Consider the following 26104-nt stretch of genomic DNA (forward strand, 5'->3'; position numbering starts at 1 on the left):
CTTCCCCGACCTCACAAACACCAAGAAAGCTTTCAAGAGGTGATAAACACAATTTTTACTCAGGCAATGAAACATGGAAAAAAAATATATTAGTAATCATTATAATAATCTCATTTGTGTGAGTATAACTCTTACAAATATTTACCTGACATATAAAAGGGAAATTATCATACATATAAAACTGATGGCGATGGCAGTTACACGGGTGGCACGAAGCAGCAGGGTGGGGGTCAGAGCAGAGGGAGTTCCTGCCTGGGGGGTCACACTGGGGGGGACAGGGGAAGCCATCGGTGGCTGGGGGTTGGCACTTCATTACAGACAGATCTGCTGGCAAATGCACGAGCAACGAGCAACACGGGCGGGGCCTGTCACTGCCAGAAAGGGGCATTTAAACTCTGCTGCGAGGAACACACGACAAACACACCCAGGCTGTGACCCCACGCGTGGGGACCAGCCCTTCCCCGTGCTGGTCTTGGCACCTGGGAGCGCGGCACATGGGGTACAACAGTCCTGCCCTGCAAACACCCCCCTTCTGTTTCATATAACTGTACCCATTACGTGTGTATTTATACATATGTAACTGTAACCATATTATAGTTAATAAATCATTCCTTAGGAATCGTCTTTGCCCAGGCTGGGGTGTGTGGACAGGCCCAGGGACGGACAGCACCAGGGGAGGGAGGCAGCAGGACCGGGTGACACCGGGCAGCAGGGACAGGAGGGTGGAGGACTCTGCCCTGCAGGGGATCACGGTGGAGCCCTGCTCTGCAGGCAGCCCGGGGGGGAAGGTTGCAGCAGTGACCGCGCCCTGCACAGGTCAGGGCTCTGGGGAAGTGCTGAGTGGTGAAACCCAAACTTCTGCAATTACCTGCAGGCTCCGAGGGCCAGAGCAGCGCCCCGAGGAGAGACCAACCTCAGGCTGTGACACCTGGAGCCAAGCCAGCACATGAGCAGCACGGCCCTGAGCAGAGCAGGAGGCTGAGGGCAGCTGCAGTCCCTGCCTGGGACCTGCACCGGGGCTCCCCCAGCCTCACATGGCACCTTGGGAACTGCTGTGGGCAGAACAGCCAGCTGGTGTGCCACACCAGGAACCAGCCCCAAACCAGCCTTCCACCAGCTCTGAGAGGTTGTGCAACACTGCTCTCCGGTTCCTCAAGAGCTGCAAAGACAAAAACCCAACTGCCCAAGAAACCCCTGGGTCTCAGGTGTTGGCTTTATCAGATCCCACAAGTGGGACAGAAACAGTCTTCGTTGATCGTAGGACTGAGGCTTCTCCACCAGCCTGGGAGAGGGACACGTGGGGAGTCAGAGGGGAAGAAAAAAGAGGGAAAGAAAGGCTCTTCCTGTCAACTGTGCAAAGGGTGAATATCCAGCACAAGCCAGAGGTACACAGCTCTGAGGGGTGTCAGCCACTGGCTTCCCATCTCACAGTGACCAGCCCATCACTGGAATAACTGGGAGCCTGGAGAACAGGCTGGGAGGCTGCATGCTGGGGCAGGCTGCTGGCATCTTTGCTTAGGTGTATAATAAACTCTCTCTATACATTATATAACTAATAAAATATAATCAAGTGTATGGCTCTGGCTTAAACAGGTGTTTGCTCTGCATGCTCAACACAGGGAATTAGAAAATAGAAGGAAAAGAGCTCAATTCTGTTACAAAAACGTAGCAGCAAAAAGGTTTGTGAAAGTGTTCAACAGGCTGGGCAGGAAACAGTCCAAACTGCAAATATTTCCCTTATTTCACACTTCAGGACTACCCGTTCAAGGCAGAGAATCCACAACCACAGCTACTTCCCGATCCCATCAATCTGCCTCCTGCAGGAGGGGATGGGTCTGCCCTGACCCTGGGGGGCTGTGCCCACAACCCACAGCTCACCCTGATCCGTGGCACACACACAGGTCACCAGTCCCTGCCCGAGGCTGGGCACCTAGTGCTGCTCCCAGGGCACCACAGCCAGGGAAACGCGGCACTGCACGGTGGGAACAGTGCCAGAACTCACCAGGGAGGGCTGACTCGTATAATGGCACTACCAGGAGGGCACACACGGGATCTACAAAGGGATTTAAACACGTTGTGTCACCCCAGAGTCCCCCAGTTCCCAGCTCAGTGCACAGGCAACCTCAGCAACTCTGCTGGAGCTTGGTGTGTTCAGAGAAGCAAATACCCCTGGAACACAGTGGGCAGCCTGCCTGCACAGAAAGTCAGATTTTGGGCTGCATCCAGGCAGATTTCAAAGGGTATTTTAGTGTCTGGATCTGCCTGTGCCTGTAAAGGCTGGGTTTTGTTGGGTCCTCTTAATATTCAGTGCTGTAAGGGCAGTTTTGACAGCAGTGTGGGAGCCAGGGCAGCACTGAGCTCCTTCTGCCCTTCTGGAAAAGCTCTCAGTCAGCAGAGCCGTGGGGCAGCTCAGGCTTTGCTTCCTTCCTCCTACAGCCTCTGAAGCAGAGCCCTGACCTCGCCACGGCACAGGGAGCCAACAGCAACAGCCTTGGCTTTGCCCACGTCCAACCCCGGGTCACCCAGGGGAGGACAGGCAGTCCCAGCCCCCAGAACCAACATCTCCCCTGTTTCCAAACACCCCTTGGTGCAGCAGCCCCCTGCCTCCCCTCACCCAGACTCTCCACCGAGAGGACTGAAGTTCCTGCTGCTCACGTGCCTGTTTTGGTGCTCTGGGGGGATCGAGGCGTGCAGCAGGGCTGTGCCTGACTGGAAGGAGCGAGCAGAAAGCCTGAGTGAGTGCCCATAAATGCTCATAAAGTGCACGAATGCAGAGATGTTGGCTCCCTTCCTCTGAGGCCGGCACGGCCAGGGACAGGGACGGGCTGTGCTGTGCTTCACCCACAAACCAGAGACCGGCCACACGTGTGCCAGGTCCCCTTTCCCAGTGCAAGAGCCAGCCCTGGCATCACCCACATCCCAGGGCAGGACCTACCACGTGGCTGAACCTGTGCAGCTGAGCACGTGAGGACAGTAAGTGAACAGAGCGTGGTGGGGACACAACCAGACCCAGCCCAGCCAGGGGGGACAGAGCCTGAGGTGTCACCTCCCAGCTGAGAGGTGGCACTGGTGCAGAGGGACAGCACAGCAGGCCCTGGGAGGGACACACAGAGCCTGGGTGACCGCAGAATTCCCAGCCTGACCCAGGGATCCCAGTCCCGGAGCTGTGGGAAGCAGACAGGGACAGCAAGGGGAGCAGCTCTGCTGGGGAGCCACGGGTCCAGCAGCCAAGGGGGGCAGCTGGAGGCGTGTTCTTCGCTGTGGGGGGCCCTGGGGGTAAGGCAAGGTGCTCGACGTCACGAGAAAAGCAGCCAAGTGCAGAGTGCTGGGCGAGGGCGGCAGGCTCAGTCTGACTTCCCCAGCTTCGCGATCAGCTCGTCACAGATCTTGGTCAGCTCCTCGATCTCCTGGTTCTGGAAGGAAAGCAGACCTTGGGGACTCTGGTGGGGGATAACACCTGGTCCCATCTGCCAGCGAGCCCGTGTGGGAAAGGGCAGCCAGCTCCTAGACCTGCCCCTGTGACAGCTCCTCTGTGCATCCAGGCACCGTGGAGACCCCTGGGCTCACCCCTCCTCATCCCTGTCAGACCCTGGTGCTGCAGAGACCTGCAGCTGCCCAGCCCCAGCCCACCACGCTGTGCCCAGCCCACATCTCTGCCAGCAGGCACACGTTAAGTGAGCTCTGCCTGTTCTGCCCAAAAAAACCAAACCAGTCCCATGAAACACAAAAAAAAAAACCCAAACCCAAACGCCAAGCGAACAAAAAACACCCCAAAAACTAAACCCACAAAACACTTTCTGGGCTGAAAATCTGGAGGACGCCTCCAACCCCAACAGGATGCTCAGGGCAGCAAAAGGCACTGCTGGCAGGGCTGGCAGGGCTGGCAGGGGGGCAGGCGTGTTACCTTCTGCTGGAGGGCTCTCTCCAGGGACTCCACCTTCATCTGCTCCTTGCGCAGCCCCGCGTGCAGCGCCGCGCTCTCCGCCTTGGCCTTCGTGCGCACCTGGGCGATCTCCTCGTTGGCTCTGCAGGGGGATGAGAGAGGGGGATGCTGCTCAGCTCTGGGCACAGGCAGGAGCATCACGGCACAGCCTGGGGCATCAGCAGAGCCCGGCTCCTGCTCTCGTCCTCCTGGATGCACCAGAGGTGGCTTTCCCGTGTGGAAACTGGATGAAACTGGATTAATTCAGCTCCCCCAACCTCCTGTAGGAAACTCTGCTCTCTCAGAGCGGAACTAAACCAGTTCCTCACCAACTTGGCTCAGAGCTACAATGTGCTGGTGAGCTCCTGCTCATCAGCTGAGCCCTGGGGCTGTGTGGCCTCTTTGCACACCACAAACAGGAGCTCTCTGAAACAGGGGGACTTGGTAAGTGACTGTAAATAGACCGTGAACCTCAGATTCTCCATTAAAAAATAAATAAGTGGAGATCAGAGAACGCATTCAGGGATTTGTGCTGCCTTACTTAAGAGTCACTTGAGCCTGAGGTTGTAAAATACAGCTTTTCACACCGTTCAGCTCCTGCCTTCCAGCCTCTGAAAAGTGAGTGGAGCTGCTGCCCTACAAGTATTGAAGCACCTCATGCATGACCTTACTTGTCCAATTTTTCTTCTGCATGGACTTTCAGGGCCTGATATCGCTGCTCTTCCTGCTTGACCCGGGTTAGATAATCTTGAGCACATTTCTTCAGAGCTTCTTCATTCTGGAAAAGAAAGTACATCCATCTACATTGGGACTGGGCACAGAGACATTGCTCTGATGGGATGATAGATCCTGTTCTGAGTGTAAAAATAAAGGCTTTAAATAGAAACAGCTTCTGCCTTGTGCTGGAGCCCCTTATCCAGCTCAGCAGCATGGAAAGATGGAGTGTGGCTCTATGGAAACCCTGTGTCCAGGGACCAGGGCTGCAGGGACAGAGGGGAACCCAAGGTAAAGGACCTTCTTAAAGCCTTCCAGGACACCCTTCAGATTTTCATATCTCCTGAACAGATCCGACAGGGACCTCTCCACCGAGTTCAGGTCTGCCAGAGCCTGGTCCTTTTCCATCGTGAGCTGCTGCAGATTCTTCTGAGATGTCATGTTGGTCCTCTGCTCATCCTCTGTGGTGGAGAACAAACAACAAGGACACAGTGACCATGCAGGGATGGCTGTGGCAGCCACTCCCTGCCCCACACCCCTGGCCAGGGGACAGCACAGTACCTATCATCTGGGCAATGGTCTTCTCATACTCAGCCACGATTTTCCTGGAAGGAAGAAAGAAAAAAGGCAGGTGAGAGGCTGCAGTTTTTTGTGGACACACACCTCCAGCTCTGCTGGCATCAACCTGCCCCATGGGGGCCCCCAGCACCACCACAGCCCCACAGCAGCGTGGCCACAGGGCCCAGATGTCAGGGCTGTGACCCCATCACTGCTGCTCCAGGCTGAGACCCCCCTCTGCTGCTGCCCCCGGGGCTGGCACAGCTAATGGGCTTTTATTCCCACAACAAAGGAATGAGCAGGCTCAACACGGCACCGGCACAAAGAGAACATCTCTCCTGAGACATCCCACCCTGGTGATGCTGATCCCGTGCCATCCCATCCCATCCCGCCCAGCCTCCCCCCGCCCAGCCTCCCCCCGCCGGGAATGCCCGGGAATGCCCAGAGCCCCGGAGCCAGGGGCACACGTGGGGGGGATGGCCCCTACCTCATCTCCAGCACTTCCTGCCGGCTCTCCTCGTATTTCTTCTTCCACTCGTTGGCCTCGATCTCCTTGGTGATTATCTGGGTGGCAGCAGACACGGGACCCTCGGGATGTGCTCGGGGGGATTTCCCCACGCAGGGGACCAGAACCCCCCCAGGGCAGAGCGGTGCTGCCCCTGCTCCCCCATGGCAGTGGCTGGGTTGGGGTCTGGGGAGGGGCAGCCCCGGGGAAGGGGGACCTGGCTGTTACCTCCTCCCTGATGAGCGTGAGCACGGCCGTCTTCTCGGACTCGCTGAGGCAGATGCCGTCCAGGGGACCCTCGCTCCTGCTCACGCCGGGGCACTTGTCCGTGGGGCACAGCCCGGGATTGTCCTGGGGGAACCACTCAGCTGGGATGCCACAGGAAGTGTCTTTTCACCCCACCTCCCCTGTTTGGAGTGTTCTCCCCTATTTTACCAGCCTCTGGTCAGGCACTGAACTTCCCTTCCTGCACACACGGATAACCCAGAGCCTGTTGCCATTATGGGTGCCCCTACGGGGGCTGGGGTGGTTGTACCCACATCATTCACTGCTTTCCCCTTCCAGAGCCCAGCTCCTGAGCATTAGTGCTGCAGCCACAGAGACCAAACTGGGGGGAAGGCTCAGCCCTGTGGCCCAGGGACCGATTCCTGCCTGGATTCTGGCCCCATCACTTCCCTCAGGGGGTCCTGCAGCCTGACAGGTCTCCAGAAACATTCCTCCAAGCTGGGCTGACACCAGCGCCTGTTCCTGCTTTCATCACCCAGCCAGTGACAGCCGTGCAGTCAGTGCACTCATCTCCTTGGGAACGGGCTGCCAGGCCATAAATAGAGAAGTGCTCGGAGGAAGGAGGCAGCCTGCTCCTCGTGGTTTGGAAACCAGAGCACTGGAGCACTTCTCCCCTTCCCTCCTCCCCAGTGCTTTGGCTGCTGCTCAATCCAAGCACACCCAGCCCCTCGTGGCCCTCCCAGCCCTGCTGCAGCCATGGCCAGTGGTGGGAGTCCCCCAGGACCACCCATGGGGGCAGTTTGGGGTCCAGGCACCCCAACACTGAGGAGGTTCAGCCTGGTGTGGTTTTGCAGTCACCTCCCACAGCATCTCCCAAAAGCAGGTGCACACCTGAGCACCTGCAGGTGCCTTTGGGAACCAGTTTGTCTGTGGGACTGAGGCCTGACCACACTGCCCAGGGCACAGAACAAACGGTTCACTTTGCCTGATGTCCTTGTGGGGCTCAGCACAGTTAAATCTGTCTCAGAGAAGCTGGTTCTGCTGATGTTGCTAATCTCATTGTCATCTGCTTGTCACCTCGAGCAGCTTTGGCCAGGGACAGCTAATCTGGCACTGGGTCCCCCAGCAGTGGAGGAGTCTTGGGGCTCCTTGGGGCACGTCGGGGGTGCCCCTGCACAGAGCTGCCACTGTGGGGGTGCCAGGGTCAGGGGGGCTGCAAAGCCAGGGCTTCTTCATTAATCCCCCACCTCTGCTGTTGGCTGCCTTCCCAAGCACAGTGGTTGAGGATCCCATGGAGAAGGCACTGGCACAGACAGGCCATCAGAGCCAGCCCTGGACACTCCACGTGAGTCACAGCCCGTGTCCAGCAGCTCGTCCCCTCCCCGTGGTCTCCTCTGCCCCCTCCCCATCCTTCAGCCATTCCCCAGCACAGCCCTGGCTCTGCACCAGCCCTACCCATCCCCAGCATCACCCCCTCCCTCCCTCCCTCCCTCCCACCCCCCAGCGCCCACCCAGGAGGGATCAGCCTGTGCCAGGCTCCTCCAGCCCTGCCAGGAAATCTCCGCTATTTTTATCGAGTCCCTGCGTGGGCTTGTCAAGAATTTTACCTCCCAAAGAAACTCATTTCAGAGAGGAGGAAGCGAGAGGCACTCACAGGGAAGATGCCAGGCCCGTCCTTTTCCATCTGCTTGCAGATCTCCTTTTCAAAGCCTAAAGACAAGGAAACACAACCTTTTATTGACTTGGAAACAGGACCCTCGGGCACGTGCAGATTTTCCAGGGGGCAGGAGGGTACCCCTGAGCCTCTCCATCCCCTGAGCTTCCCCTCCCAAAGGCTTCTTTGCCCCCAGCTCCTGCCCTTGTATGGAATTGTTCTCATTGGAAAAGTCCTCTAAGACCATTGAGGACTTTTCCAACCATTCCCCCAGCACAGCCAAGGTCACCATTAAACCCTGTCCCCAAGTGCCATCTCCTGCACCCTGCCAACCTTCCTGCACTCCCTGGAGTGGAAACCAACACTCCCCTCTGGTGGCAGTCCAGCCTGTGCCCATGTCCCCATGGCTGCCACCCATGGCAGACCTTCCCTGAGACCACAGTGGCTGAGGAGGGGGAAGATGCACGAGACATTCTGCACTTGGGCAGGATGCATCCCTGGGCTGGACCAGCTGCTCAGACCACTCTGAACAGCACGAGCCTCAGCCCAAGCCAGCTGGTCCCAACACCCTCCAAAGGAGCTGCCACAAGGCCCCTGCTGTTCTTGGCAGCAGAGAGGAGATAAAGAACATCTCCTCCTGTCTGCAACGCGTGGGACACCCTGCCCTGTGGCCATGGTGCTGCCTCACACAGCACGAGGGGTAATTTATGGACCTCACTCACGCAACTGCAGACATGGTTCAGACGTTGATTGGGCAGAGAACAATGTATTTCGAGAGCCCAGCTCAGAAAGGAAGGAGGTAACAAAATGCTGGTGACTGCAGATTTCCCACTGTTTCCCTTCATTTATCCCTGTGCCCTGGCCAGTGGCTGCATCCACAGCTCCCACCCTGTCCCTGCAGCCAACATCCAGCCCATGCACCTGCCTGGCCTCTGAGATCAACAGCAATAAATAAACCCTCCCAGCCTCTCTCTTGGCTGTCAGGTTTTCCTCCATTGAGGACAAAGGACCATTCTCCTCTCCCTGGAGCTGGCAGAGCAGCACAGCCACAGGAGAAATGATTAATGGGTCCCTGCAGAGGGGAGGGCTGCAAACCTCCTGTGGTGATCTCTCCTGCTTGCACCTAGGGCTTGGCTATTGATTAAATGTCATGTTGCCTGGCTTTTAATTATTTTGTAATGGCTTGGTCAGAGAGGCTAATTACATGGGAGACTGACAGTGGAATTCCTCCAGGAGCAATAGCATCACTGAGATCTCCATCAACCACAGCTCCTGTGCTGGGACACTGAGTCCTGGCAGCTCTGCTCCTGGCACAGGCTCTGAGCAGGGATCCTGCAGCCTGGGAAACAGGGCAGGTTCCCTGGGTGCAGGCAGGGTGCATTCCCAGAGGGGCTGTTCCTTACCTGCCTCTGGTCTCTGCTTCGCTGCGGGCACAGGGACATTCGAGCACTCAAAGTACTCCAGGTCATCTTCTGGCTCAGCCTTCTTGTCCAGCCCGGCCAGTTTCTGCACGGAGGTGGTGGAGGCCAGCTTCTCCTCATCAGTGGCACGTCCATCCCTATTTGCAATGTCTGGGATTTCTGAGATCAACACTCCTTCCTCCTGCATGATCAAGGTGCGCAGTTAAGCAGGACTGGACGAATCCAGGGGGATCAGACCACAAGAGGAGCTGCTGGATACTCCATGGGAAGCATGGAAGGCTTAAAATCCACCAACAAGCTGCTCCCCACCAGCCCTTCTCCCTCCCTTCCCACCAGGACCTGCCCATGGAGAAGATGCAGCTCCGGGGCCGGGACCCCACATACCTGAGTGCTGGCATCCAGGACCAGGGGCTTTGCCTCGTACTGCTTCACCTTGCAGCCGCTCCTGTGGGGGAGAGAAGCAGCGGCTGAGGGGGGCTGGGGGGGTTTGGGGCAGGCAGGGGCATGTGTGGGACAGCCCAAGCAGGGGGAGGCAGCCCCAGCGCCAGCGTTGCACCCGCCGCGTGCCAGCACCCCACTCACCCGTGAACACCGAGGCAGAGCAAGTTCTGGAAGGAACAGAAGGAACAGGCAAACAAAAGACACGACTACAGAGCGGTTGGGTTTGTCTGTGAGGTGTTTATTCCTGAGGAAGGTAAGGAGCAGACCAAGGACCCCGAGGGGCCGGCGGCGAGAGAGGCGACTGCCGAGGAGAAGGATTTCCCTCGCTGCACCCTCGCCCCGTGCATCCAGTGCAACGGCACCTGAGGCCTCAGTGTGTGTTGATTTTCTGCAGGAAGAACCATTTCCAGGCTGTCCCTGCAGCTGGAGGTTTGTCTGGGACTTCTCCACGGCATCCACACGTCTCCCAAGTGAGTCAGACCCGTGCAGCTGGGGCAGAGGGTGGGAGAGCACCGGGGCAATGCACCGTGCCTCGAATGAACACTCCACCTGAAGCAAACACTGTCCCATGGAGAAGGGCCTTGTGGGTGGGAAGTTTAGCCCAGGTGGGTCTTGCAGGTGGTCCCCTTGCCCTCCAGCGAGGAAGCTTTCCCTGGAACTTCATCCCACATTCCTCAAGACACCCATCCGGAGGCCGCCTGCGCAGGACTCCAGGCAGAGCTGCATCCCAACACACCGGGCATCAGCACCTTGAGCGAGCGCCAGGCAGCGGAGGGACAGTCCCAGAGGGAATGTGGGTGGCAGAACACAAGCTCTCCTCCTGCGTCTCATCCCCTCTCAGTGCACACTCAGGGATCTCCCAGGCTCGTGGCCACGTTTGACCACCCGGGAGCCACTCGCTGAGCTGGAACAGCTCCTGTGACAGCCCCTGCAGGGACCCAGGGAGGGATCCTGGCCCCAGACACTGCGCTCCCCATCATGGGGACACGGTCAGAGGCTTGAGCTGTTCCCAGGTTTAGGGAATGGCCCCCCCCCACTGCACTCTCCAGCTTCCCCCTCGCACACAAGCGCAGCAGAGCACAGCGACGGCGTGGCACGGCCCACGAGGTTCCTCTGCACGCTGCCATGCACTCCTGGCTCTCACCGAGGAATCACCTGGGCTGCTCTCCTCCCTCATGCCCTGCTGCAAGCAGCCAAACTTGCTCTGCCCTGCGCCCTCTCCTGCACCACGGTTATCACATCGCCTGGTGGCTGCTTTGAGTTCCCCCCCAGCACCAAGACAACAGCTCTGGATTGCACACAAACCTGCTCCCCCTCCATCAGCTGAAGGTTGTGAGCACTTGTCCACCACCAAAAGATGCTGCAAGGTGCATGCTGTGAGGGCAAGCACAGGCCTCTGGTGCAGCTCAGCTCAGCTCAGCTCTCCTCTCCTCCCTCACTCCCAGGCACTTGCCAGGCTAAGCTGCCCCGGGGACCCGGCCGAGGGGTGCGGGACACAAACCAGACAGCAGAGAGCACAAGTCAAAGGGCAGAAGGGGCCGGCATGCCATGGAGACAACTGGGCCAGCACGCACCCAGGGAGAGGACAAAAACAGCAAAGGAAAAGAAAAGGAATACAGGAGAGAGTACTTACAACAGAAAACAGAGAAATTTCACTTGCTCAGTAGTCCTGACGCACCAAAGCACGGACAGGGAGAGAGACGGACAGATGGAGAGAAGAAGAGCGTGTGAAAAGACCTGGATGTTAACTCTGCTCTGGAGAAGCACAGTGAGCTGCCCAGCTCAGTCTTTGGGAAGGCACACACACACGGGATGCTCTGATCCTGCATTTGCTCTCCACAGCAGCGGGGTGAGATCCAACCACAAACCTCACTGCCAGGGTGCTGAGCACCCAGAGCTGCCCACACTGCTCCAAAGGGATGGAGAGGGAGCAGAGAATTCCCTGCTGCTTCCCCTCCCCGTCAGCTCTGCTCGCCCGCAGCCACACGTGGGAACACCAGCTCTCAGAAAATTTGTATCCACTCTCTGCAAAGTATTTCCAGGACAAAAACATCCAACACAGCCTGATTTCTGCCCGCGAGGCTTCTCTCTCTCTGTAAAAACCCACTCTCTAGTTTTCCCACCAGAGAATCGGACAGCAGGGTAACAGTCTGCCTGTCCAACCTGTTTTCTTCCCCTGAAATAACACAGAAATCCAGTGGCAGCTCACACAGTGTCCCAGCAACACCTGATCAATGACACACCCATGTCCAGCAGCTCCTGTGAGCCGGCAAACCCACAAGCTCCAGCCTCCACTGCAGGTTTCCTCTGACAACACACATGCACCCACCAGCTGGACTCCCGAGGGGTTTCCAAAGAGGTGATCCTGCAAGCAGGTCCCAATCCAGCCTTCCCCACTCTGCCCGGGGCTCAGGACACTGGCACCCCTGCAGGACACTTGTCCCTCTCCTCCCAACAGGGAGAGGGGACCTGTCCCTCCGCCAGGACAAGGGGTGGATTAAACAGGGGCAGCAGCAGAACCTGAGGGGCACAGTGGGATTTTGGGCTTGCTCAGAAGGCACCGGAGCAGAACCACCACCAGAACCACCAGCACCAGCATCACCAGCACCACCAGCACCAGCACCACCAGCACCACCAGCACCACCATCACCACGGCTCTGCCTGCTCAGGGGGCCGCAGCACCGGCTCCATGCACACCAGCACTCACGTTATCAGGCGTGACTTGGGCTTCTTGGGGGAGTCTCTGCCTTTCAGGGGATCGTCCTGCGCCTCCAGCGTCTGAGACTCGAGGATTTCATTGAGGCTGTTATCTGCAGCGGAGCAGGAGTCGGGGGCAGTGCTGGCCAGTGTCTTGGTGGGCTTGAATGGATCCACAGAGTCAAAGTTATCGGGGTCAAACTGGTAAGAGCCCTTGGGGAGAGCTGGTAAGTTTTGCAGTGCTGAGCTGCCACTGAGGGAGCTGTGACCAGGACCCAGCTGGGGGGAGTCCCGGGGTGGTGGTGGCTCCGTGGGACCCCTCTCTGCATCCTCAGCTGGTTTCTTGGGGGACTCTCGGTGTCTCTTTGGTGTCAGTTTGCTGGCCGGGATCCTGCTGCCCCTCCTGGGTGAAGCTCTCCTGGCCTCTGTGCTCTCTCCCACCTCTGCAAAACCAGCCTCAGGGTTTGGGACCTGCCCTGTGGGCTCTGGGGCTGGGTCCCCCCCCAGCTCTCTGGGATGGGGGAGATGGCATGGGGCAGCTAGGGGAGAGCTCTGCAGCTGGCAGTTCCCTGCCCCAGCGGGGCTCACGCTCCTGTCGCACTGCTCAGGCTCAAGTTGGTAGGATGTTTGGGGCATCGGGGTCTCCTCTGTGGCTCCTTCTGTTTTCCTCCCCAGCGAAGGCGTTTTCCCTTTCCCAAGCTGGTCCTGGGCCAGGGCATCAGCCCTCAGCTCCACCAGCCCCGTGCCAGCGTCTGCCACGTCCCCTCCTGACATGACCCACTCCCCGGGGGCTGTGCCCGCATGGGGCACCAGGGCTGGCTCTGCAGTGGGCACAGAGTTGGCCCTGCAGCCCTGCCCGGCCAGAGGCTGTGTCAGGGATGAGTTGTCGGGGTCAGTGTCCCCTTCAGCATCTGAGCTGGCTTTGGGGGCTCCGGTCTCCGGTTGAGCCTCATCTTTGGGGTGCTTCACAGGAGAGCCGTCCGGGCAGGCTTCCCCTACCAGCAGGTCACCATGGTCACCTGGCTCTGAAAAATAAAAGGAGATGGTTAAACCTCGACCTGCAGTGCACTCCCTTCCAGAAGGGTTTCTGTCCCCTCCTCACAGCTGCTCCAGGTTCGGATTTTGTGGAGAATCCACTGACTCAAAACTCAGCTTCCCTCCTGCCAGATGACAGAGAGTCACTTCTCACCTGAGCAGAGAGTTAAAAATTAGCAAGGAGTGTTTAGGGCAGCACAACATGAGAGAGCACCATGAAATGTGAATAAGCAGGCCCCAGGGAGAAGGGGAATGGAATGGTGTGCTCAAGAAGAAGCAGAAATGGGCTGCAGGGGGGATTTGGGGGTCACCCCCCGGTACTGGGGCTGCAGAGTTGGGTGTGCACCAGGCAGGGGGAAGCTGCCAGATGCAAACTGACTTCACCTGCAGAAATCCTGCTGCAGTCACGGCAGGCTCTCCACACTGCTGTCAGCATCTCCTAACCACAAATCCTGATCCATGACTTAATCACTACTACTTTGATCCCTTCCCCTCAATCCTTTTACTGTTTAATCTTTTCTTTGCTATCAAGGGATGGGGGAGAGATCCTTTATCTACTGAGGCATCCTGAAAGCTGCACCCACTGAGCTCCCAGAGCCAGGACGGTGGTGCTGGTGTGCCAAGGCTCTGCCCAGCTCACCTGCACCTCTTCCCCTGCACCCCAACCAGGGACCATTGCCCAGGCTCCTGTGATGAGGCAGAATGGGGTGCCCAGCACCCATCGGGGAGCGTGTAAGACCCACAGCTCTCACAGGCACCTTTCTGGGGAGGCACAGTCCAGCTGAACCCTCCAAGGGCAGGATGGAACCAGTGCTCGCCCAAGGACCAAACTGGTTTGAAAACCTGGCTGTGAAGAGCAGCCTGGATAATGGAGAGCTTGTGCCAGGGAATGCCAACCCCCAGCCCTGAGCTCATCTCCTGGGAAAGGCTTTTCCTATCACCAGGCATTTGCAACCAGCTCATGTTTGCTGGTGACAGAGTCACAGCCTGGCAGAGGAAGAGTGCATCAGGCAAATATCTGGTCCTGAGGCTAACCCGGGACATGGAGCCAACGATCCTGACTCAGCTGATGGCTCGTGGTTTGCATAATTGATCCCCAGGATGCTAAAAGCCATGGAAATGAATCATGAGGGTCTGTGTGCTCCCTGAGACTGCAAAAACGCTCCCTCTGACTGCAAAAAAAGCTCCCTCCAAGTAGATGTTGCCTTGATGCCCCAGAAAACGCATCAGTAAACACAAATCTAGTGGATGAGTACTTGGAGTGCAGCCAGTCCAAGGCAGCGCCTGCCAGGCCTTCCCATCATTAGGAACCAGGAAAACTTTCTTAACAGACCCCAAAGAAAACTCCATTACACTTGCTGTGTTGCTCAGATGTTTGAAGCCTCCCTGAGACAGCCCTGAACAGAAGAACAGACTTCAAAGTCGGGGCAAAAGGACCTTTTAAGTGCATTTTGCGTTCCCAGCGGAAGGTTTGGCAGCCGCCGTTCTCACAGACATGAGCCCATCCTGGTTTCTAACCCAAGCAATGAGTAATTACTTCTTGAATAACAAGCAGTCGGCACGCAAACCACCTCCCTGTGCTGTGGTGTCTGCAGGGTGGGGAGGGAAGGAGCGATGGCACATGTGGCCATTGCTCAGAACAACCATTTTGTCATAAAAATCAGAAGAACCACCCACCCAGGATTTCCACTTTCGTGATTCCCTGTTTTCTGCACCTGAGAGAGCTCGGCTGCTCCATCCCCTCCCACAGAACAGCCCATCCACTCAGCCAGTCCGGGAGCTGAGGAACTGGGATATACTGGGAGGTGTGGGTGAAGAGCAGCTCAGGTGCTTGCCTATGATTTTGGAAATCTTTTGCAGCAGAAACATCCCTCCTGCGAGCTCGGGGGAGTTTTCCCTCCGTTCCTCCCCCTCTGCATTTCCTCTGCCTTCAACGCAGCACGATGGGAGCGCAGGTTCCTGCGGGAACAATTACACAGGATGCAGAACCCGGTGACCTGAAGGGCCTTGGGGGGCTCGGGAAGAGCAGAGCTCTGCGCTCCAGCCCCCGCCGCTGCCTGGCAGTGCTGGGGACGAGCACAGCGATACCTCGGTGCAGCACCGACCCCCACAGAGCCCTCCCCAGCCCCAGCACGCTGCCTGTGGCTCTCCCTGCTCCTCCTCTGAATGCTCCGACATCCTGAAGCGAGCGCAGCTCCCGCCAGCCCCGGGCAGTCACGTTGTGAGCAGCCGTGTTGGCTCCGCACGTACTCCCTGCACTCATGGCTCCTGCCTGCAAACCAGCTCCTGGAAACAACCAGTGTCCCCCAGTTCCAGCTGCTGCCCCCAGCCCTGTCACTGCTCGAACCCTCCTTTTGGTCCAAACCTGTGCTGAATGCCCCCCGGGACCCCAGGAGAAGGCAGCCTGGCAGCCACCCACAACACACAGCTCTCCCCCTCGGACCAGCCCTTTCCACAGGCATCCCAGCAGATGCCTTCCTGCAGCATCCTTTAAAGGTGACCCTGGGCTCTCCCGTTCCACCTCTGGCACGGTGCCTGGCAGGTGAGGCAGTTTAGTCCCAGCTACAGACGGACACTGCCAGCAGCATGGCACACACAGTGATCCTGGGATCTGTCCCAAACACAGACCCAGTACAGGACATGCTGGATCCCTGAGAACAACCATTGTCCCAGCCGTGCGTGGGCTGCAAACCTGCTCCTGGTCCAGGCAGGTACCTGGAGGGGATGCCACAAAGTGAAAATGAAGATTTTATACTCTTTAAAGAAAAACAGTCAGGACAGTCTGGCACCGCAGTAATAGGCACTTTGTGCCTGTGCATTATAATTGCTTTGCTTGTCTTCCTTGGGCTGAAATTAAACACAAACACCGACTTAAACAGCTTTCCAGCTGAGAGGGAGCCATCCCTCGCTCCCTCAAACGAACCAGGAACACTCGGCAGCGGCAGCGCCGCAAGGCAAAGGCTCGGCGCCCTCTCCATGCCACGGGCAGCTGCCGAGCGAAGCAGCAGCAATCCCTGTGCAGCCCCACGATCCCTGTGCAGCCCCACGATCCCTGTGCAGCCCCACGATCCCTGTGCAGCCCCACGAGCCAAGCGTGGGCAGGAACAGCCCCTCCACTCTCCGAGCCCCGGACTGGGCCCAGGCACGGTGCCCGCCGTGAGTCACACACTCCCCCGGCCCAGCACAGGATATCTGCCCCTGCATCCAGCTCAGCCCTCGTCACCAACGACTCCTTTCCTCTTTTGGCTTTCCGCTGGTGTTTAACAGCCGTTGATCTATTTTTAAACCCATTCTGTTAAGAATTAGCATACCGGCAAATGCACCGGAAAACACGTGCCCTGTGTCGGGGCGACGGCAGCGAGAGCCAGCGAGCCCGCTCCCAGCACTGACAGCTCCAGACCTGCTGCTTCTGCTCATTTCCTCGTGCAAAATACCTGCTGGCAGGTGACCGGGGATAACTTGAGCAAGAACGGGACAGAATTACAGCCCCCACCACGAGAGGCAGCAAGAGGAAACTGTCTGAGTGATCCTGAGTGAGCCTCACCGCAGCCCCCCCTGGGGCTGGATTTTTGTCCCCAAGACCAGGGTTTAACGCACCCAGGTCACCTCTTGGCTGTGTGTGGAGCAGCCAGCCCTGGAGTCACGGCTTCTGTCTTACACATTGCCTCACCCATCTGTTCCCAAGGCAGGGTGAGACTGCAGCTGCACAGCAGACAGTGCCTGCTCCTCGCTGTCCCTCCGGGCCGGGAATGCCGCGCCTGCCCGCAGGTCCTGCTCTGGCACTGCCCCCACGCACCCCAGCGTGGCCAGCAGCTATTCCCCAGGGGCTGCAGGGCAGTGGCTCTTGCCGTGGGTGACAGCTCAGCTGCCTCGGTGCAGAGGAGCAGCCATTACACTGGGTTGCCTCCATCCAGGCATTTATTCCCACTGCTGCTCCCGAGCTGCAGCCAGATGGAAGAGCACGGGCTGCTGTGATGCAGCATCACAAAGATGAGGCCTTAATGTACAGATTACATTGGTAAGGTGATAGAGCACCCCGGGGTGCCTCTGCACACTGCAAACACATCTGCATCTGGGCAATCCCTTCCCTCCACCATTCCAGAGACACTGAAGAGCCGCAGCCAGAAATGTGGGCAGGAAGGGGCCAGAGCCGGGTGCGGTGGCACCACAGTTTGGCTCTGCTGGTTCCAACATCCTGCTCTCCACCAGCCAGCACAGAAAAACAGCTTTTGCTGGAGATCATCCCCTCGGCTCCACAACACTGGGAGCTTTGTGTGCAGGAGCAGCCTCTCCCTCGCTGCTGAGCAGGAGCTGCTCGTCCCAGGACGAGGGGCACAGGCACACACAGGGACAGGGACACCCTGGACACTGAGGCAATGCACTTCCCTGAGCTTTGGCAGAAAATATCCTCCTACCTTCTAGGAAAGCCTTATCTCCTTCTCCCCCTCCCCAGACATTATCCCCAAAGTAAAGATGCCTCTATCATCCCTTCTTAAAAGGGAAGGATTATTCCAAGAGCTGTGATCATCGGAAGCATGAACTGAATGCTCTCTCCATCACAGCAAACAAACCTGTGTTTTCCACAGGGGTGGGTGAGCACCCAGATCCATCCCATTAGCAGAACAACATCACAGGAGATGGTGAGCCATGGCATCCCATTACTGCCACGATCTACAGCACCTGGGCTCCTGCACGGAATGACCCAGGGTCTGGATCAAACCCACATGCTCCAAAACCAGCCCTACAGAAAGCTCCCAGCCACTGCTGCGAGCACACTGCACAAGCCATGCCAGGGCCCACAGCAGTGGGAGGCAGGAGAGGGCAGGGGATGCCCAGGACAGCCTGTGCTGAACTTCCAGGCCCACCACGTGCTGCCTCACACCTTAGAAAAGCTTCTCTCCCCCAGACCCCCCTGGGGGCTCACAGACACCCTGACACTGCCCAGCCACCCTGCCCTGCTGAGAACAGAGGGAAGGGGAGGTCTCCTCCCTGCCCTGCCCCGATAACCTCCAGTGGTTGTTGCAACGGTGCTGGTGGTGGAGCTTCAAAGCTTCCTCCCAGCATGAAAACAGAGATAAACACCGAGCTCAGCCACGGGCACCAGCACGTCCCCCTGGAGAGGAGGGTACAGAGACAGTGGGCAGGTGGACCCCAAAAGACCACAGGCTAATGGGGAGCCAACTCAGGGGAGCAGCAGCAGTGTGGGACACAAGGATAAACCCGCAACAGCTCGGGACCGCTGGCAGAGAAAACCCCACGGGTTTACAGCAGATCCCCCACAATTTCTCCAAAAAGGGGGCTTAGCAGCATTGAGCTTTCTCATCTTTAACAACAGCCACAGAGGAAGGACACCTGGCACCTAACTCCAGGGAAAAATGGACCATGTAATGAAACCCCCACCACTGACCAGCCTTGGGGACACAAATCCAGCACCACGGCAGCTCCTGTGCGAGAGCCAGGGGCACACACGAGGCAGCTCCCACCAGCCAGGAGCATGGGGGTAGCCCCCAGGCTGCGGGCAGAGTGGCAGAGGGACGTTTAACTGCCAAAATGATTTAACAACATCCTCGGGCTCCTCTCGATCAACTCATCACAGCCTTTGCGGAGCACCCAGCCCAGCCCCGGCATTTGAACCGTCCAGGCCATTAACCACAAAAAATGTGGCAGGCGTTATTCAAAGCCAGCAACTTTGCCTCCTTGACCCCACCCTGCCTTTCAGCCTCTGGAGCGCAGCACCGAGAGCAGAAGGCACACGCCGGCTCTTTACCTGGGGTCCCGACCTCGGGCTCTGCTGATCCCGGCGGCTCGCAGAACTCCTTTAGTGGCGAGCAGGTCGGCGTTTCTGCTTCAGGGGTCTCAAAATTATCAGTGGAGTCCGAGCTGCCGAGGGGGGGGAAAAGAGTGAGGAATTACTGCTTTCAAGGCTACCTCCGAAATCCTCCACGCTGCCTACACGTCCGGCCAGGCCGGCAGGGCCGAGGGCATCCGGGGCGGCCGCTCGCTCCTGTCCGGCGGGACACGCTGACAAACGGAAAGGGGAGAGCAGGTGAAACATCATCGTGAGCAGCCCCCCGTGTGCCCCCAGACCTCCGGGAGGGCGTCTGCCAGGTCATTCCCGAGCTGAGCATCCACCGCGGGCCTCCAAGGACACGCAGCCTCGCAGCGTCTTCCCCCGCAGCATCTCCCCCGCCGCTCCGGGGGCTGCCGCGGGAAGAAGCCCGGCCGTCCCGACCCTGTGCCCCCCCGGCATCCTCCGAGAAGCAGCGCCCGGCTCCGGCCTCCCCAGCCCCCGGCGCGGTGCGATGCGTGATCCCCGGCAGCCAGGCAGCGAGCGGGCAGCGAGGGGCGGGTGGGGAGAGAGGGCCGGGGGGACGCGCCCGCAGCCCCGCACGCCGCGCGTGGGCGTCCCGCGTGGGTGCGGGCGGGCAGCGGCAGGGGAGGGGGCCGCGGGTCACTTGCCTGAAGCTGAGGGCCGGGCCCCCCGCCGGAGGGTCCTGGTCCTCCTCCTCCTCCTCCTCCTCCTCCTCGGCCGCACCGGCCCCGCCGTCCCCCTCCTCGGGGCTGCCCCCGCCCCGCACCGCCGACCAGGTCCACCGGGCCCACTGCACCGGCGAGAGGATCTGCCAGGCGCTGAACGCCATCGGCGCCGCTCCCCGCTCCTCTCCCCGCTCCTCTCCCCGCTCCGCTCCGCTCCCCGCCGGGCTCACTGCGGCCGCGCCGCCGCCCCCATCGCGCCCCGCTCCGCTCGGGCCGCCCGCCCCCGCACCGCGCTACTGGCGGCGGGGAGCGCCCGCCCCCGGCACCGCCCGCCGGGAGGGACCGGCCCCCGGGCCCCCCCGCTGCCTCCGCCGGACCCCCGGCCGCGGGGATGGAGGCTGGGGGGGATGCGGGGCAGCGTCCCCGAACCCCTTCCCCGCCCGGCCGGGGCCGACAGCCGCCTCTCTTCTCCTTTCCCACGCGAACTCACAAATTCACCTATTTCTGCCCAAAGTCGGGGCCGGGGCACATCGCTGTCATCCCCCCCCCGGGCTGCCCTGCTGCCCCCTTGCCACAGGAACCCCCCACGCGAGGGGCAGTGGACTGTGAAACCCGATCCCCCCCAGTTCATCTCACATTTATTGGGCTGCACCTGTGCTGTCACATAGACGGCAGGACGCAGATTCCTTCCACTCTGGACGTGCCAGAGAAGACCCCACGCTGGCTGGCAACTGCCCTGGGGTGCAAGCAGCTCCCAGGAATCCTCACTCCCCCCAGGAAGAGTGGCTCCCACTGGGAAGGTTCACCCACCTCGGGAAGCCTTGCCTAAGGAAGGGGGCTTCCCAGTGCCAAGGAACCAGACAGAGGGAGACAGGGGCAGAGGGAGGGACACACCTGCCCCTTCCATTTTCCAAGGAAATACCGGCCTCAACAGCCCTGGCTGATGCGATATCCTTCCGTGGCAGCAAGTTTATTTATTTATTAAACTATTGTTGTTTAAAAATAACAGCCGGCAGTTCCCGCAGAAATCAACCATGCTGGCCTCCCTCGGGAACTTTCCCTCAGGAACTTTCCCCCTAACGAGGGCTCCCACGCCCAAATTCATCAGCTCCCACACACTTGCTAGAGAGAGGAGGATAATGTTTCTGATGCACAGCGAGGAATGTCCGGGGCTCTGGCAGCAGATCTGTCATTGGCAGCAGCATCGCTGGCAGCTCCCCAGAACCCCAACTGGCTCACCCCACTCCTGGCAGCAGGTCCCAGGGATGACCTGGGAAAGGGCAGACAACTGTCCTGGTGTGAAACCAGCCCAGCCCATTGCAGAGAAGTGTTGCTGGCCCTTGCTGACCAGACCAAGAGTTCACGTGGCAGGCTGAGCCCAGGGACCGGTGCTTCCCTGTGAATCATCACCCAGCTCTGAGAGCCGGGGATGCCTCTGCATGAGCAGAGAGGCCTCTGGGGCAGAGCAGACCCGTCCATCTGGTCTGGCTGCCTCTGACACCAGCCTCTGTCGGATGCTTCAAAGGGCTCATTCCTCACTGTGGAGCATCTCAAATAACCTCCCTGCAGCAATCCTTTCTCCCAGGCTTCCATCTCTTGGTGTCCTTATTAAATATATGTGTCATTGCTGCGTGCCTTTACTGTCCAGCCTCTGACAAAGAAAACCTCTTACCCCCTGTCATAACACTTCCAAACTTCCCCAAAGATTCCCCTGGGTGAGCCAAAGCTGAGGTGCTGCTGGTTCCCACCGCAGGTCAGTGGCAGGAACAGTGCACAGGCCCCAGGGAACACCTCGGCCAAGCACCACACTGCCCCCCCAGACCCCCAGGTCCCGGGGACAAGGGGTCCTGCACACCCCCCACTGCTGCACAGAGGACACCAAGCAAGAGGGGAGCACTCGACACGTATCAACGCTCAGCCAAGAACCACGAGGCTCAAGCAAAAGCAGAACCTCAACATCCTGTTGCCTGCAGCTGCCGTGAGCAGAGCACAGCCCACTTCCCTGCTCCGAAGTGGCACAGCTGATTTCTGCAGATGAATTTTACGTAAGGAGATCTTCAGCAAGAGCTGTGCTGCAGCCTGACCTCCTCCTCCTCCTCCTGCTCCTCCCTCCCACCTCCTGCTGATCCCAAGGACCAGCCTGAGTGACAGTGCGGCCACGCTCTGAACCAGCTGACGGGTTCTGCCAGGGACCTCACAGGGAGAAGAGCAACACGACTGCAGCAGGAGCAGCAGCAGGGCTGGCACAGCAGCAGGAATGAGCCGCCTCCGCTGCAGAGGGGAAGGAGCTGTGGCAGGCGAAGGGCAAAGCACAGGCTGACTCCTGCAGCCCCCCACTTGTTGGACGAGGGAACTGGGGCACAGGAGCAGAGGAAATCAGCAGGATCTGTCCCTGTGCAGGCTGCACACGTGCGGTGTGCCCAGTGAGGAGCCCCTGCTCCCACCCACCACCTGGGGGAAGGAGCGTGGCCGCAGGAACAGGATCAGCAGGACTGCACCGTGCCGGCTGCAGAGCTCCTGACCTGCGGGGCCCGGGGCAGGAAGATACCAGAGCAGTGCAGGAGCAAAGCCTGCTTCCACTTGCTGTTCCTGATGAGCAGTTAAGAAAATGCCTCGAGTGGCATTTTCCAGCTTGGCACCTGACCCAGCCTGGCAGCACCGCTGGCTGCAAACCACCGCCAAGGAGATAACCTGACTTTGTCAGTCACACTGAGGGTTCTGCCTGCCAAATGCTGCTTGGCACAGTCAGCAAACACATCTCTGCAGAGCAGGGAGGATGCTGACCTGTTCAAAAACACCTGCCAGCAGCTGCCATCCACACAGAGAGGTGCAGCCTGCACAGGCAGCAGCTGGACGGGCTGTCCTTGGCACCACTGTCACCTCCCTCACTGCTGTCACAGGACTTCACTGTGCCAAGCCCTGCACACACACAGTGGCTCAGGGACAGGCAATGTGCAGCCCGTGGATGCCTCTGGCAGCAGCACTGAATGACCTAGAAACCACCCACAGCTCACACAGTGCCTGGGCTTACTGGGAGAGGCAGAGCAGCAACCCCTGCCACACAGAGGACAGGTGAAGCCCCAAGATTCTGGAGCTGGAAGAACTCTGGCATCGCAGAACCTGCAAAAAGATGCAAAACCTTGCTCAGCTGCTCGTGCTGATCCTTGCAAGAAGCCAGCTGCATCCAGGGGTAATAGCTCTGCACCCAGACGGACTTTCCCTGCTTTTATATTGGGGTGAACTTCCTCCTGGCCATCTGGCAGCAGTGCTGCTGCCTGGCCTCACATCCTAGAAACACAGCATGTCCAATTCCTCCCACTGTCACCACACCTTGGTCCCCGGGGAGGGCGTGGGGTGTAACGCTGTGGAACAGGTATCACACAGCCACACCTGTGGCATTGGGAGCTGCAGTGCCCCAGGCCAGAGGAAGGCATGCACCTGGAGCTTCCATTCTTGGCCCTTTCATAAGGCAGGAGAAGATCTATTTCTGGCTGTGGAGCTTTTCTAGGCACAGCAGAGCAGCCAGTGCTGCCATTTCTAGCTGAGAAACAGATCTTTTGTGGGTTTTCTTTCCTTTTCTCAGCTCCTGCCTCTCTGCTCCTCCACAGCAGGGCCTTTCACTCCCCCATGGGGACCAGGGTCAGGCTCCCTGCAGCCAACCCTGGGACAGAGCATGGGGACAGCAGGGGATGGAAGGGACAGCTCAGAGATCAGCACACGGATAAAACATGAATCCACATTACACTGCTGTGTAAATCACCCTCACAGCTTGTCATCAGCACTTTATCCACACAGCATTTGTCTCCTCCAGGCAAAAAGGTCCGAGGTGTTCTGTGTTTTATCCCACCCTACTCTATCGATCAGGGATCAGCATCCCCTTGATGCGTCAGCATCTGGAGCATCCCGGAGCATCCCGGCGTATCTCTTGGGTTTGACAGCCCCCCGGAGCATCCCTCGGGTGCAGCAGCATCCCGGGACATTCCCGGGAGCCCGGCGGGCTCGGGCGGGCGCTGCTCTCGCTAGAGGGCTCTCCAGGATGAGTTTCCAAAGGCTGCCGAGCTCTCCGGCCTCGGGAACGGGGGGCTGGGGCTTCGCGGCTGCCCGCGGGCTGGCAGCGCCCCGCAGCCCAGGAGAGGAGGGGTCTCCGCAGCCCGACCCCTCGCCCCGTCCCCGAGGGAACACGGGAGATGGGTGGGCACCCTCCGGAGGGATCACGGGGGATGCTGAACGAGAGGCAGCTGAGCAGAGCCCTGGGGCTGAGCCAATGTCCACGGAGCAGCCCGGAGGATCAAGGAATCCCAGAATGGTTTGGGTAGGAAGGGACTGTAAAGACCGTCTGGTCCAACCCCCTGCCACGGGCAGGGACCTTTACACTAGAGCAGGTTGCTCAGAGGCACGTTCCCACCAGGTGAGGAAGCCACTGCTGAGGGACGAGTCAGGACCGTGGGAGGCCAAATCCACGACACAAAAGTTCCCACGTTCCTTTTGCTTCTCCTGACCTTGATAGAACCACAGCCTGGACACTCCTGGACACAGCCTGGACTGAGCAGCACAACACCAAATGCCCTGGAAGCCAAGGCAGACAAAACCGACCTCCTCCCTGCTCTGGCTCTGCCACCAGGAACCGGGCTGTCACCCACTGCAGCAGCGCCCTGCCCTGGAGCTCCAGAGCAATGCCCAGCGCGGGACAGCGCTGCCGAGCTCCCCCGGGACCCTCCCAGCCCGGGATGTGACAGTTCCCATCGCTGCGCATTCCATCAAAATAGCTCTACGGAAATAGAAGCAAAGGACACAACTGTCACACGCGAGCCCGGGCACCAGCAGCCAGCCGCGGGCTCCAGCTGCCTTTCCCCACCGAACTGCCAGCAAATGGATAAATACAGACATTTGTGGCTGCACTGGAAAGGGGTGATGGGATAATGAATGCTCTGCTATTCCAGCATTTTAAAAACGCCAACCACAGCTTAATCTCACTGATGTGCTCGTGTGGGTGCGATCTCATTTCAATAGGAACAGGCTCCAGCTACGTGATTTCCAGCCCCATTTCCACACTGATGCCGGATGAACACAAGCATCTGCCTTCATTGCGAGGCTTATTGACTCCCCCTTCAATTCCTTTGCTCTCTTTGCTAAAAACATCCATGTCATGCAGCAGGAATGCTCTTATCAGGTGTTTGTCAGGCCTTAGATCCCTGATTTTACCCTGGACTCAGTGATTTTGAGAAATGCAGGCAGCACCTCAGCCCATAACATGGGGTGCCAGCAGGGGTGGGAGCAGCTGAGGAGTGAGGACAGCAGCCAGCACAGGAAGAGGGGCCAGGGAGATGATAAAGGGTGGGAGAAACAAAACAAAGTTTGCTCAAGGTGGAGCAAACAGGTGGGAAGGAGAAGCAGCTGAGTCCAATGGGGCAGAAAGGAGCAGCTCCAGCACACACAGGGAACACTGGGATGGTTTTTCCACTGGGAAACACCTCTAATGTCTATATAAGAGACAACTGCAGGGAAATAAAGGCAGAACCAAGCAGGTACAAGGGCATAACACACTTGTTTTCCTTGTCTGAGCCCGGTGTTTGCAAACAGCCTCACAGGGTACACCCCTTAAAGGAAATATTTCTGTTCCCAGAAGTGTTTTCGTTGATTTCCAGATAAGATGTTTACGCTTTTCCTTTTGATCCCAGCTAGTGCCTCCCCTTCAGTTCCCAGTGCTGGAGCAGCTGATGGGGAGCAGTTCACCCAGCCCGGCCCTGGCTCTCCCTGGCCTCTGGACCCCAAACCAGCTCCCACCTCACCCTGGCCCCCACCCCGCACCCCGAGACTGGGGGGACAGAGGGACCCCAATTCCCTCCTGAGCTGAGCTGCAGCTGGGAGCTCTGGTCTGCTGGGACCAGGGATGGGGGGTTTGGGCCCCCTTGGGTGGGGAGCTGAGTGTGGCTGGAGGACGAGAGGGAAGGGGAAAGGGGAAAGTTAACGCGCAAATCAAGGACTTCACGCTCTGGTTTCCCACCTCCACCGCAGCGAGCCCGGAGCAGCTCCACTCGTGGGGGGGACCCAGACCCGGCCCGGACCACGGCCCCCCACCCCCGCCCGCACTCACCGGCGCGGCGGGGCCCGGGGGTCCCGGGGGTCCCGCAGCTCCCGGGGGTCCCGGCTCTGGGCCGCCCCCATGGCCGGGCTCGCTGCCGCCGCTCCGCCGGTCCCGGCGCGTCCCGCCTCCGCGGCAGGGAGGGAGGGAGAGAGGGAGGGAGGGATGGAGGAAGGGCGGGGGCTCGGCCCGAGCTGGGCAGCGGCGGCCCGGGGGGGCTCTGGGTGTCCGGTGGCCCCGCTCCCACCCTCCCCCGGACCCCTGTCCCGGGGGCAGGACCCGCAGCCCCGCGCAGATGCGGGGCCCGGGCGGGGGCTGGCACGGGCAGGCGGCTGCTCTTGTGACATTGGGAACCAGAAATCCACGGAATCGC

At 59.2% G+C, this 26104-nt stretch overlaps 1 protein-coding gene across 4 annotated transcripts; it reads right to left on the minus strand.

Annotated features, from left to right (window-relative positions):
* Positions 1–30: 30 nt before the first annotated feature.
* On the minus strand, positions 31–25829 carry TACC1 (transforming acidic coiled-coil containing protein 1). 4 transcript variants are annotated; one of them, XM_064637826.1, is made up of 14 exons: positions 25744–25829; positions 18940–19052; positions 12148–13162; positions 11074–11109; positions 9384–9444; positions 8982–9180; positions 7579–7634; positions 5928–6050; positions 5682–5758; positions 5198–5241; positions 4937–5097; positions 4594–4700; positions 3905–4025; positions 31–3413 (listed from the first exon to the last, which is right to left on the minus strand). In XM_064637826.1, exons 1-14 carry the CDS (start codon positions 25812–25814, stop codon positions 3345–3347), a joined length of 2253 nt encoding a protein of 750 aa, XP_064493896.1. In that variant the 5' UTR covers positions 25815–25829; the 3' UTR covers positions 31–3344. The 4 variants fall into 4 exon arrangements, with proteins under 4 accessions (XP_064493896.1, XP_064493898.1, XP_064493897.1 ...); XM_064637828.1 differs by lacking the exon at positions 25744–25829 and adding an exon at positions 19632–19863; XM_064637827.1 differs by lacking the exon at positions 11074–11109.
* Between the last annotated feature and the right edge of the window lie 275 nt (positions 25830–26104).

The sequence above is a fragment of the Pseudopipra pipra genome, chromosome 28, assembly GCF_036250125.1.
Source record: "Pseudopipra pipra isolate bDixPip1 chromosome 28, bDixPip1.hap1, whole genome shotgun sequence".
In the NCBI taxonomy this organism is placed as follows: domain Eukaryota; kingdom Metazoa; phylum Chordata; class Aves; order Passeriformes; family Pipridae; genus Pseudopipra; species Pseudopipra pipra.

Coding starts and splice junctions, on each gene's coding strand:
- TACC1 (XM_064637828.1), bottom strand. CDS start 19,813: ATGGCGTTCAGCGCCTGGCAGATCCTCTCGCCGGTGCAGTGGGCCCGG. Junction 5,242..5,681: donor CAGGAAGTGCTGGAGATGAG/GTAGGGGCCATC, acceptor TCTTCCTTCCAG/GAAAATCGTGGCTGAGTATG. Junction 5,098..5,197: donor GACCATTGCCCAGATGATAG/GTACTGTGCTGT, acceptor TCTCCACCACAG/AGGATGAGCAGAGGACCAAC.